This window comes from Rutilus rutilus (assembly GCF_951802725.1).
Source record: "Rutilus rutilus genome assembly, chromosome: 1".
Lineage (NCBI taxonomy): Eukaryota > Metazoa > Chordata > Actinopteri > Cypriniformes > Leuciscidae > Rutilus > Rutilus rutilus.
The window spans coordinates 37,046,988-37,059,908 of NC_140209.1; the positions used below are offsets into that span (position 1 = coordinate 37,046,988).

Sequence of the window (12,921 nt, forward strand, 5' to 3'; positions counted from 1 at the left end):
CGCTCTCTTCTGTTGAGTTATTTTTATAAACTTGATTATAATTCCTTGCTTTCCATGTTCATACATGTCCACGTTTTTTGAAGCTGAACATCAGCAAGCCCAAAAGAAATTTTCCAGACAAATGTTCTCAGTATTCTGCTAAACTGATGTAAGCATGATTTAGCTTGTTGAGGTGTTGGTCACATTAGCAAAACTTCAGTAAAAAGTAATGGGCAAAGAACATCCAACGTCCATAGTGTAGCGATCCATGGTCACTTCCAAACTAAGCACTTTTATATAGGTCAGATTAGTCTATATATTTAACAAATGAACATGCAAAAGCGCCTGCGCAAATTGTTGCAGAAATCTGCTGTTTTCCATGTGGAACTGCTAATCAGACACTGATCATCTCACAAAATTATTCAGGAACTGTTGCTTTTGGCTTGTGTAATGGAGCTGCTCAATAATTTAGCTAGCACATAGGCCCATAATGCCTGTGGAGAGGGTTGTTTATTGTGTTGTATTGCGTGACTCGTCCATTGGCGTGACTGCAGTGCAGTGAGACTCCTGCAGAGAGTCCGGTCCTCTTGCCCAGAGCTTTAACAAAGAGCCAGAGCTCTTGTCCATTAATGGAGCCCGCAGGATCCAGAGGTCCAGCTCTCCTCCCCACTGGCACCAGCCCCTCTGCCCCAGGCCTTATTCAGACCCCTCATGCCTCTTAAAGCACATTACTCGCCCTCACAGAGAGCACAAGGCACTTACAGAAGCCTTTTCTTGGTGAAATGTAAGGGATGGTGGTGTGGAGACCATCGAGTGTCAATCAAACTAGAAGAAATAACCAGCAGCCTGAGGTGTAACACAATCCTGAAAAGATCAGGATAATCTGGCCATCTTCACCCATCTGTTGTCGGTGGCATATCTGAGGCACACCTGGCACGGTGCAGGCAAATGAGAAATGATCTTGAGCAAAGAAGGTCCATTGTCAATAGTGTAGTGATGCATGAAGCGCCATTTTACTCAGAGGTCACTTCCAAACTAAGCAGTTTTTTATTGGTCAACGTGACAAGTTTGCGTTCAAATTTTAACAAACTTGAATACGATGTGAACACGTTCCTCATGCAAAATACCCGATCGTGCATATTCCTATTCAGATGACTGCATTTTGCCTGCTGAATTTCGCCATACAAAAGTGACCATAACCTTACACAGTGCTTTCATCTACCAGTCAGACTGTAACAAGCTCCATCAAATTAGTCAACATGAATGACAACCATTCCAATTCTGCAGAAATCTTCAGAGTTTTCTGTTTTTACAGGCCCAATCCATGTAGACCTGCTGATCGGACACTGACCATCTGACAAAATTACTCAGGAGCTGTTTCTTAAGGTGTCTCAGTTTGACATTGTAACCTCCTAATGGGCCAGCAGATGGAAGATCTTTAGGCCTGTAGGCCTACAGGTGTGAAGGGGTCGACCCTGGCAGCTTGAGCTCAACGCGCCCACCGCTTAAGAGCTTCCTGAAACTGGATCTGTTCCCCTGAATCTTCTGCCTTATGTTTCATGAAGTCACTGTCACAAGCCAAGTCAATGCAAGTCTGCCTGAAGATAGATTAATATTCCTCGTCCTTTCTTCAAGATATTATGAAGATATGATAGTGTACAGATGATCTACAGAGGGATGTTCAGTGTATGTTATAATTGCCCATGTTAAGTTTTCCTCCTTTTGTGTTACTCAACCCCTGGCGTGAAGGGCTGGATTCGCAGTCACGAGAGTGTCATCATCCCCCGTTGTGATGCCCAAGGCGGTGGTCAAACAGGATCAGCAATGGTCATGTGACAGCTGGAGCTGCTGTCCATGTCTTATGATATCAAACTCCCAGAGACTAGATTATTTATTAGGAAGCATAAACAAGGAAACTATTCTGATTCCTGCATTAGTACACCCATGTTTTTTTCTTTTTCGTCTGCCTTTTGTTGCGATCTTATTCTTATACAATAACTAAGCTTGTAAAAAAAAAAAAAAAAACGGTCTGGCATTTAGGAAACAGTCGTTGGTGTTTTTTCAGCTCTTTTCTTCACAGACACGACATCGTCTTTGTAATTCAGTGTTAAACCATTTTTGGAGCGTGCCTGTGATAATTTTCTGTATGCATTGAGTGTGTTTCTTTTGCAATCAGCTGATCAGTAAAGCTTATTTTAGTGAGTGAACCTAATATAGCAAGCTGAATTAGTTTGGATATAATTTGCATAATTCAGTATTTTAGTCGGTAAGACTTTTCAATGCTTCTATTCAGCAAGGTCACATTAAATTGACCAAAAGGGACAGTAAATAAATTTAGCCTATAATGTTACAAAAGATTTATATCTCAAATAAATGCTGTTCTTTTGGACTTCTTCAAAGAATCCTGAAAAAACTGGTAAGCTAAACAAAAATAATAATTATTAAGCAGCATAACTGTTTTCAACATTGATAATGTTTCTTGAGCAGCAAATTTGCATATTTGAATGATTTCTGGAGGATCATGTGACCACTAGAATTTTAATTGCTTGCTTGACTTTATTTGATGATAAATTTGACAGCTCAATGTTGATATTTTTACACACAATTAAATATTGAAAATCTGAAAATGCTAAATAGGTAAAATGTTGCAAGACGAGGTCACGTGACTAGTACAGTAACCGTTTGAAATGAAGGATGTGTCAGTGTACCATGCGAGTAGTATTCTATTCCACTCAGCTCTTGTTTAAATAAAAAATAGCTTTAAATATAACAAAAAATGCAAATGCATGTAAACATAGAAACCACATGCATAATTAAAGAGACGTCATGACATTTCGCACAGTGCAAACATTGTTCTCTATTCACACCGACCGTTACAGACACATCTGTGCAAAAGCTGTTGTGCTGCTCTGGTGCGTTTAAAATACCCACGTGATGTCTGATTCTGAATTCAGCTTCTGATCTCGACCGCCACATACATCAATGAAAATGTTGTCTAGAAGAAAATCTCTGCCTGCCCACCTGAAAAACTGCAGCTCCAGACCCCACCATCAACCCCCACAACAGAGCCCCCTTCATTTTTCATGGTCTGAGTTGCCATGGAAACATTGGTCCTCGTGTCAGCCAGACTAGATCATTTAACCCTTTCAGTTTTTTTTTTTTGTTTTTTTTACTTCATTGAAAGCCTGAATGGGCGTCATGTTCAGCAGTCAGGGTGTATTTGTCATCTAATTATACATAACACTCATGAAGACTAATTGGTGTTCCAATCAATTTGGTGTATAATTATTTATTGAACTCACAAATGGCTGAGTTCGATGTCCTAAACCTAATTTCCCAGCGTAAATAATACGAGGCAAAGCTGTCTTTGTGGGTGTAAGCTGTAGAGAGGACCCTGCATGCTCCTGGTGGTCTGGCTTTATCTAGTAATTTTAAAGAATTGCATTAGTAGCCTAGTTAGGCTATATGCTATTCCACAATACACATTTGAAATGCTCTGGTCATTTATGATTTGTTGCGTAGAAACTGTCGTACATTTGATCTACCTATTATTTCTCACATATGCGTAGCCTACGTGTACATGTGATTAAAAAAAAAAAAAAAAAAAACGTACGCCTCTAGTCTCTTCCAGAAGTAATATTTATGAATTGCAAATTATCTTGAAATTGTGCGTAGCTGAATGGTTTCAGATCTCTGCCTTGTAAATGCCACCTAATTCATGTCATTAACATATAAAAGAGCAGCAGACAAAGTCCCAATCCTTTACTTGAGAATGGCGGACTTGCCGAATGGCTTAGATTTTCAAATAGGCCTACATGCAGTAGCTGCACCGACTCTCTGCCACAAGGAAAAATGCATATAATACGCGAGCTTTTCCACGTCAAAGATAAATATGAACGTTGGCGTGGATTGTAGCGCTGCGTACGCACACTATTTTCAGGTCTATTTCCGTTAAGAAAACTTTCCTTGACCAAAACACCAAACCTTACAAAAAAGACCATTCTGTGAACGTTAGAATAAGGTTATGGGAACGTTACAACAACACGTTCTACAAAGCAAAAATTAACGTTCTATTTCCGTTAAGAATACTTTCCTGGCTAGCCAGGGGAAGGTTAGAATAACATTATTGGAACGTTAAAATAATTTTAGAATAACATTCTATTTCCGTTAAGAATCCTTTCCTTAAACAAACCTTAAAAAGATTGTTGGGAACCAACCATTGTTAGCTGGGTATATGTGATCTGGGCATCTCCATTTCCTCATTCCTTTGTTGCTTTTATTAGGATCTTACTGAAATTTGGCTTTTTAAATCTATTTACGGTTTGCTGGAAGGATCACGTGCTTTGAATTTGTGTTTCTATCTGGCAGTACAGCCTCCACTCACCATTTAAGACTAGCCTACTTGATCTTCTATAAATGATATTTTTGTTTCTTCAAAAACTGGGCAGATGGGATCGAAATCATTTTGCAAATTGCTGCTCCAGCAATAACAGAACAAAAGCCTCATTGATGGAGTGGCCGCCAGCAAAAAAAAAAGAAAAAGATGGAGTTGAGGTCTCAAGAGAAAACCAATTTCTCTCATTTTGAGCTCTTCAGCAGCCGGGTAAGCTTTCGAAACAAACTGGGAGCTGCGGTCATACTTCAGCAAATTCTGCAGTCAACCCTTGTGACAATTAGCAAGATAAAGCCATATCACAATCTTTATGGTCGTTTTGCCACTTAAAGAGAATCAAGATTTTTTTTTTAATTAAAAACAAATTCACTGACAGAGTTTCATATTCAAACCGTATTTATTTCAGGATTTCATTTGTACCCATGGTACATAAGGAAACAGAACCATAATATCAAAACAATGTAAAAAGACATTTGTAAAGACTTTACAAAGTATAGATGTGGAATGTCTTTCCCCCCCATAATGGCCTTCTAAAGCACAGTCATTATCATTCCCATAGCAATGCAAGATTAATATTCAAGCTGTTGAATAAACCGTTCTTAAATAATGAGCAGTTATGCTCAAAGTGGCTGTGTTAGTTTGATGCACACCTGAAATCTAATTAAGCACCAGTTTAAATCTTTAATTAGTCAATCTTGTGTGTGGTGTTAATGTCTTCCTTTTGGCTTTTTCACTGAGGTCTTAATGCACTGTAATGTGTGTGTATAATGGAACACGGTTTATGATAATGTCTGTGCCTTTTCAAAAACAGCAGCAAAGTGTAAGGTGACATTTCCAGTGACTTTTCCCGATCAGACCACTGCACGAGTCCAGTGAACACAGACCCCCGCCATTCCTTTGGGATTTGTCAGGATCAAGAGGAAAAGTGGTTTAAGTTTACCATAAATACTGTGTTGAACCTGCAACAACATACCTCACGTCGGTATCACACACCCACAGCTGCACAGCACACAAATTACTGATGACATCACTTTTGAGTTGCAGAAAACATTTCCAATTTTAATATCTATTTTTTCCCCCCGCCCATTTACAATTCCAGGCACATCCCTTATTATGAGATGAGGGACTGTACGGTACCAATCCAGTTCTCTTGGTTTTTCCTCTTTTTAAACATTAAAATTATTTCTAATGGCACAGATAGTGAGGCAGTTCCATCACTGCCGTACTTCAAATACGAAAAACAAAACAGTGTAGCTCATGGCCATTTCAGTGGTCCAAGAGCTTCCTTCATAACTCTGTCAAGTGTGTAGAACAAAAATAAAAAAAACAGAACAAAAAACATTCATACATTTACCTGTAAATATTGCCTTTGTCCTCGGATCATGAGGGTAGGTACTTATGACTGGCAATACAGTGGGAGGCATTACATTATCAATAGCTCACAGTCACAAGGTTCTTTAACATATTTTGCTATGTGTTAATATTAAGAGTGTGAGGCTCATACAGGACTGTCCAAAGACAAGGGAGAGGGATCACACTACAATCTGGTACATCAAAATCCTGTGGCTCGACGTGTGGCACCCGCCCGCATAGTCGATCTTCCAGAGAGTGGACCGATTTGAATGCCAGTCATATATTAGGACAGATTAAGAGATGACACAAGGTGTGCTTTAACCACACAACAAACACAAATTTGGATGCCAGTTAAGTCCCAGAAGTCCCAGTTGTGGCCACTCGTCGTCAATAAAAACCGTGCAACATTGCGGTAATGTTGTGGCACACAAACGCTGGAGTATTTAGACATAATCGAGTATACGTGACTAAAGTAAGCCCCTTTCACCTTTAGGTTTCTCTCTGCTATTGGCCCCTGTGCTCACTCATTCAAAAACCATATTCAAAATGCATAACAGAAAAAAAAAGAAAAAAAAAAACTGGAAAGAAAAAGCCACAGTGGTTACTTAAGTGCTTTTAGTACTCCCACATAGTGGAGCCGTCCAGATCATCGGCGTTGGCCTTCAGAACACCCGCGTGATCGCCCTTGAGATATTTCCCCTCGGCTGACTTGATGGCCACTTTGTTGTAGTCGCAAAACTCGAGGAAGAAGTCCACCGGGGTGTCGCTACTGCTGATCACGTTCGATTCACTGGCCACCATCCAGTACTTCCCTGTGGAGTCTGAGAAGAGATTCAAGGGGTCAAGGAAAGTCTTGAAACAAGGTAAAGTCAAAATTGAAACATTATTAAAGTGCAAACAAACCTTGTAAGCTGTAGGCTCCATCTCTAAACTCCAACCCGAAGACATCATACGAGGAACGGTTGGAGTCCAGGGTGCCCGTCACCTTCCTGCAGCCAATGAAGCCGTGCTCCCCTCTCAGCACGATGAGGGGCCTATTGATGAGCTTCATCAGGAACTCCTCGCTCTCACCTGTAAAAGCCATTTCTCAAAATCAAGGCTCACAATAGTCAAGCAGCAAATGTTTGTGCTATTGATGTGCTTCATTTAAAATGGCCACAGATTGAGTGGCAATCCATCAACATACGGTCTACTAAATCACTGTAGCGTTGCCAAACAAAAGGTTGAAAATAGTGTACAACACTCCACCCCACCTGCTGAGTCAATAGTGGCGGCCAGCTGTCCATTCTTTTTGGCGGCCACATATTTTCCATTGGTGGCACGCAGGGTTATCTTCTTCCCACGCCACTCAATGTCGAAATAGCAGTTAGCAGACCTGGGTGAAGAGATTATACATGAAGATATGAAATATAAATCTGGAAATTATACTCCACATTCATACATCGTCATCATAATTATCAAAACCTTAAAACAGAAAAACACAATTTGTTTAAAAAAAAAATATATATATATATATATATATATATATATATATATATATATATATATATATATATATATATTACCTATGAAAAAATTGTTGCATGTAGATAGTTTTACTGCAACACAGAATGTGTTTGTGAAGGAATAATATTCTAAAGTGCTCTTATAATACATTAACAGAATTAAATAATTTTGTTTCTTTGTATTTTAATGGCATGCCAACTTCCAAACTGGGAGCCAGGTAAAAAAATTGCTAGGCAAAAATATTATTTAATATAAACAATATTATTTAATTAATATACTGCTAAATACTGCTCAAAAGTTTGGGTTCAGTGTTTAAGTAAGAAAGAAAGAAAGAAAGAAAGAAAGAAAGAAAGAAAGAAAGAAAGAAAGAAAGAAAGAAAGAAAGAAAGAAAGAAAGAAAGAAAGAAAGAAAGAAAGAAAGAAAGAAAGAAAGAAAGAACGAAAGAAAGAACGAAAGAACGAACGTTTTCCACAAAAATCTTAAGCAGCTGTTTTCAATGTAATGATGCTGAAAACTCAGCTTTGACATCACAGGAATACATTAGCCTACATTTAAGTAATTATTAAAATAGAAAGCAGAAAGCAATAATATTTCACAATATTGACATATTTACTGTATTTTTGATTGAATAATGCAGCCTCAGAACATAAGACACTCAAAAACACACAAAAAAAAATCTTGCCAACCCCATAATTTGAACGGTGTACATATGTCTAATCACAAACTCTTAAACTAAATGTGGTCTCACTTTAATGTTTTTAAAAGGGTCTATAAATACTAATTTATTATCATTTTAATTTATGGTTATTTCTGATGTTGAAGAAAATTGGAGAGGAGATAAGAATACTGCTTATAGATGTCAGCTGATTTTCCGTCTATATTTGTTAGTGATTGACCCACAACACACTGGATGCAAGATGATGATATTAAAAATTAGACCCACCAGCACACATAGACATTCACAATACTAAGCTCAAATGATCCTCTGCATTATGGTATGTTTCTGTGATTCACACTCACTTAGTCGAGGCAGTGCACTGGAGGCCACCGTTAGCTGTGAGGGTCCAGTATTTGCCAGTGCAGGTCCTGAAGGCACACTTCTTCGTGTCCTTACTGATTTCCATCTGGAAGGTCTCCTGGTCACCTTCTTCATCCTGGTTGGCAGAGAGGTCCATGCCTGAGAAACACAAAAGCATACTGTGAAACCCATTATAAAAACCACCAAACCCCTGACTCTCACAACGCATCTTTGATCTGGATCAGGCACGCTGAGTGAGCAGAGACAGAGTTAATGGCAGTTTAGGGATGATAATCTTTGTGATTACTTGACTAAAGAGTGTTGAATGTCAGGGACTATCACTCTGGCAGTTGCTTTGGCCTCCTCACACACACACACACACATACACAGAGTTAATCTCCTTAGGAATTTTGGACTGTCATATATGCCAGGATGCTTAGTGGGAGGCTTCAGGACAACAATAGGTCAATGCATCCGGTTTGTATTTTAGATTCATGAAGCTTGTTGAAAGACCAGACCACCAGTCCTCTACTGCAGGAAATGTAATTAAACTCCATTGCATGCATTTAGACAGACATTCATCAGATAAAGCTTGTATTTACGGTCTAAACCTTTTTAAAGAGGAAAACATAATTTAATGTCAGGTTTTGGGAAGGAAATATTAGATACATTAAGGTAAACATCTATGAAATGACATGTAAGAGCCATAATTTAATTAATCTCTACTCTAAGAATAGATCCTCCAAAAAAGGTTGGTAGGAGAAATCCCCCCCCAAAAAAACCAACTCAAAAACACGGTCATACACATAACCTATATTTTTAATCTGCGATTCGCCATGATTGCTTTCATGTTCCCATTTCACCAAGCTCCTAATACATCTACATGAAATTGCGTATTACCACCGCCATAGCCTGGCCTCAAGGCGGCGGATTGAGTTTCCACAGAAATATGCGTGCCTGAATGAGCAAGGAAAATAAATGACCAAGATGAGAAACACATGGCAGCAAATGGAAGATCTGCACAGGAGAATGACTACGACACCCGGAGACTTGCTCTAAATCTGTCTTAGGCAGGACAAGGGGGTGGGAAATTCCCTCAATCATTCTAAGGGAGGTACGGATCCTCAACCGGCATTTAAATTGTTTGGGAGGATCTTAAGGCACTAGCAGACACACCCCCAACCCCCATCGCTCGATTCATCCACACGACAACTGGAGGGAGTCTTTAACCTTGGCAGCAAAAATCGTAGAGACATATTTAGGATGTTTTAGGTTTATTTCACAATTACAGTGAGTGAATTGCCAAACACTTAAATGAGCTCATCGGTCAAGCAGCTGCCATCATGTTGCAGCAAGGACAAACAATTCTCAAATGAACACAAAATATAACGCAAGACACGGTTGGGAAACCATTTTAGCATTTATGGAATGACAGACATCCGATGTCCTTGCCACAAAGGAAGGAAAAGCAGACAAGGGAGAAGGGAGACTCCTAATCTTTTATGACAGATGCATTTAAGCGAAAGTGTTTTTTGTGCATGCTGAAATGGCTAAACTTGTGCATAGCGAGGCTCTATTGTTCTGCGTGCTGGGCTGCCTAAAAGACTCTCAGCAGCTGGGCTGCATGGTGAGCTGGGGCCCAGAGCATGCTGTCTTTGTTCTCCTTCTACCCTCAGCACACGCCTGAAATCTCGACCCCCTCGCAAATTCTCTGAGGAAGGGCTCAAAGGAACATGCCACAAACATTGAACCTTGGGATTGTATCCCTGAAGGCAAATATTTGATTTAGGACCGCGTGAATAGAGAGGACTGGAGGGGTCTCGGTGTAGTAAGATGTGATTTGGATGTTGTAGATCAAAATTAAGTCCAGATTGCTGTGAGCAATTGGCATGAACCGCTATAAAGATAGAAATCTTGCACAACCACAAGGCTAAACCAATCACAAACCTAACAGAGGCAAAATTTATGAAACAAAGGACATTTAGAAGAGCCTATTCATGACCTGCAGAGACCAAGTGCTTCCTGGCACAGGCCCAACACACTGGCACTGTCCTGCCCCATCCAGCAATAATGATAAACCAGAGCTGGGATTGCCAAATAAATCCCAGACATCCTCTCTTAATGATACAATTTTTTTCCAATTTAGCAGTTATTACAACATTGCAGAACATCTCATTTCATTTTCAGCAGTAATAGGTTAGTGGAGCTGTTATGGTGACACTGAAAATCGCAATATTTCACCAGTCCAGCACTATATAATTTGATCCATTATTTCAGTCTGGCAGTCTCAGGTCAATTCCTCTGGGTGTTTACAGTAATGATTGCCTTCACTCTCAACTTAATTACAGTATGCTGAACTCTCCAAAATACAGCGTTATAGAATTAACAGAAGAATGATTGTGCAAAACTGCAGACAAGGGCTTGAGTATGGATTTCATTCTCAGCTAACATTTCTATTGTGGCAATAACCAGTGTACTGTAACCCACTGGGAGCCATCAGACAGAAAAATGGAAGCAATATGGAACCTCACTTGAATTCACAACCAGATTAACCATTAAAATGATGTTTTAAGGAAACATTTGTGAGTGGACTAAACTGCAGCAAAGTGAAGCATATGGATTTTTTTTGCAGACTTTTTTCCGCATTTGCACTGATCCACCCCTGGGCTCTGCCTATATCCACAGAGGAACCACAAGAGAGGGAAAAGAGTTGAATACCTATAATTAAGAATGAGCTGTAGATAATTATGGAGGATTTACAGGAACCCAACCCTGACTGATGACGGCCACATAAAATGGTCCCTCTTGCATAGATGAACTCGTCATTAAGTATGAATAAAGCAGCATCGTGTACCTTGCCTGGTGGACACATTCCTGTCGTTGCCAGCGGTGAGGACTACTTGAGGGTGGCTCTGCTCCAGAAGAAAAAGCTCGTCTTTGCCAACCTTCAAACTCTTGCCGGACTTCATGGTTCCACTGGGGCCAGAGGGAGCCAGGTACTTCCCAGTGCAATCTCTGAAGACAACCTTCCCGGACCTGAACTCCAGAGTGTACCCCGTGGTCTTGTCGGGCTTCTGGGACAGGCTTCCATCGTTCTTCAGGAAGCGGTTGTCGGAGGTCTGTAGGTGGTATCTCTGGTCTTGGAAGACCAAGGTGATGAGGGAATCAACGCCCCAGGGAACATCTCGGTCAATGGCGATCTCGTTCTGCTCGGAGCTCAAGTGCGCGTATCTTTTCCTGGTGACGCTGAAGATGTTGACCTGCGGGTGCATGGCAATGTGCACGCTCCATTTCTCTGCGATGGAGATGGTCTGGGCGAAGCAGGTAATTCTGTCCTCGGTGCCGCCCAAGTAGCGCTTGTGAGGCTCAGACTGCAGGGACCAGCGCCCATCATCATGTGCAGTGATTACGAACCGACAATCCTCGCTCGGGGTCTCGCTGTCACCCGTGACGTTGCCGTCTTTGTCAGCTGCGATGTACCTCCCCAGATGGCTCTTCAGGTAGAACATGTTTGAGTCATCGCCGTCCTGCTCCAAGGTCCAGATCTGTTTCTTCTTCATGCTGGTGGCTGATGCATTGATCTTGAAGCCGAACGTTTCAGCCGTGAGGTACTTGTTCCCACAATTGATCAATCCGAACTGGATTTTAAGCATGTCGCTGGTTCCGTTTTCAGTCATGGTTCCTGTTGGCCTTCCTGGAATGGGTTCTGCTGGTGCACTGTGGATGATGTTGATGGGTCTCTTTGTTTTAAGGAGCGAGCGTGCGCGCGCCTCTGTCTTTGCAGCCTCACAGCGCGAGCGCACAGACACAGCTGTGGCTTTTATACACACGAGTGATGTCACGCGCGCCGTCCCGCCTCCATTCAGCACACTCACACATCCCAAATTAAGTTGGGAAACACAGAATTGGATAATATGATCACCAGTGGAGGCGTTTAACATACTACTACTTTTCGAGTGGTTCTAATGCGTAAAACAGACGCGAGCATCCTCGGAGACATCGAACTGTCGCGTGCACTTAAAAATGAAAATTCTCAAAAAGTTCTCAGCCTCATGTCTTTACAAACCTGTTCAAACCACATTGATATTTTCAAAATATCTTCTTTTGTGTTATACAGGCAGAAGACAGATATGCTGCTGAGTAAATAATGCAGAGCAGTAAGCTGTAGGCTACATGTTTTTTTTATTATTATTTATTATTTTTATTTTTAAAACGGCAATCACATAACAGATCTTGGTGTAGGATTTACATAAACCATGCATTTACATAATGTTCATGCTCCAATGACATCTCTCAGCATTTGTTTTACTGCAGGAGGAATGCTACTTCACTGGCCAGTGAGAGGATGAGGAAAAACAATGCAGTGTTTATTCTGCACAAAGATATATTCATAGGCTGCACATGTTGGTCAGTGGGTTCAGGAAGGTCTAGTCAAATAAACAGCAACTTCATCCAAATACCACTGGCTCAGTTTCAACAGCAGCACACAGGCATGAGAAAATGATGCAGGACAAACATTCCACAGTGTCTTTGTAGTTTCTATGATTCTTTCATATGATTCATCATCAATCGCATTTTCCTAAAGAAATACTTTAGTGGCATACATTTACTACAGGGACTATGCAAAATGCATTACTGTAAATACACATAGCTTGCTTGAAAATCCTCTAC

At 40.6% G+C, this 12,921-nt stretch overlaps 1 protein-coding gene across 1 annotated transcript; it reads right to left on the reverse strand.

The window, feature by feature from the left end:
• Positions 1–4,753: 4,753 nt before the first annotated feature.
• On the reverse strand, positions 4,754–12,039 carry fscn1a (fascin actin-bundling protein 1a). Its single transcript, XM_084430794.1, has 5 exons — positions 11,105–12,039; positions 8,253–8,409; positions 6,979–7,100; positions 6,629–6,796; positions 4,754–6,546 (listed from the first exon to the last, which is right to left on the reverse strand). The coding sequence occupies exons 1-5, from the start codon at positions 11,925–11,927 to the stop codon at positions 6,341–6,343; spliced, it is 1,476 nt and encodes a 491-aa protein (XP_084286920.1). The 5' UTR covers positions 11,928–12,039; the 3' UTR covers positions 4,754–6,340.
• Positions 12,040–12,921: the final 882 nt, after the last annotated feature.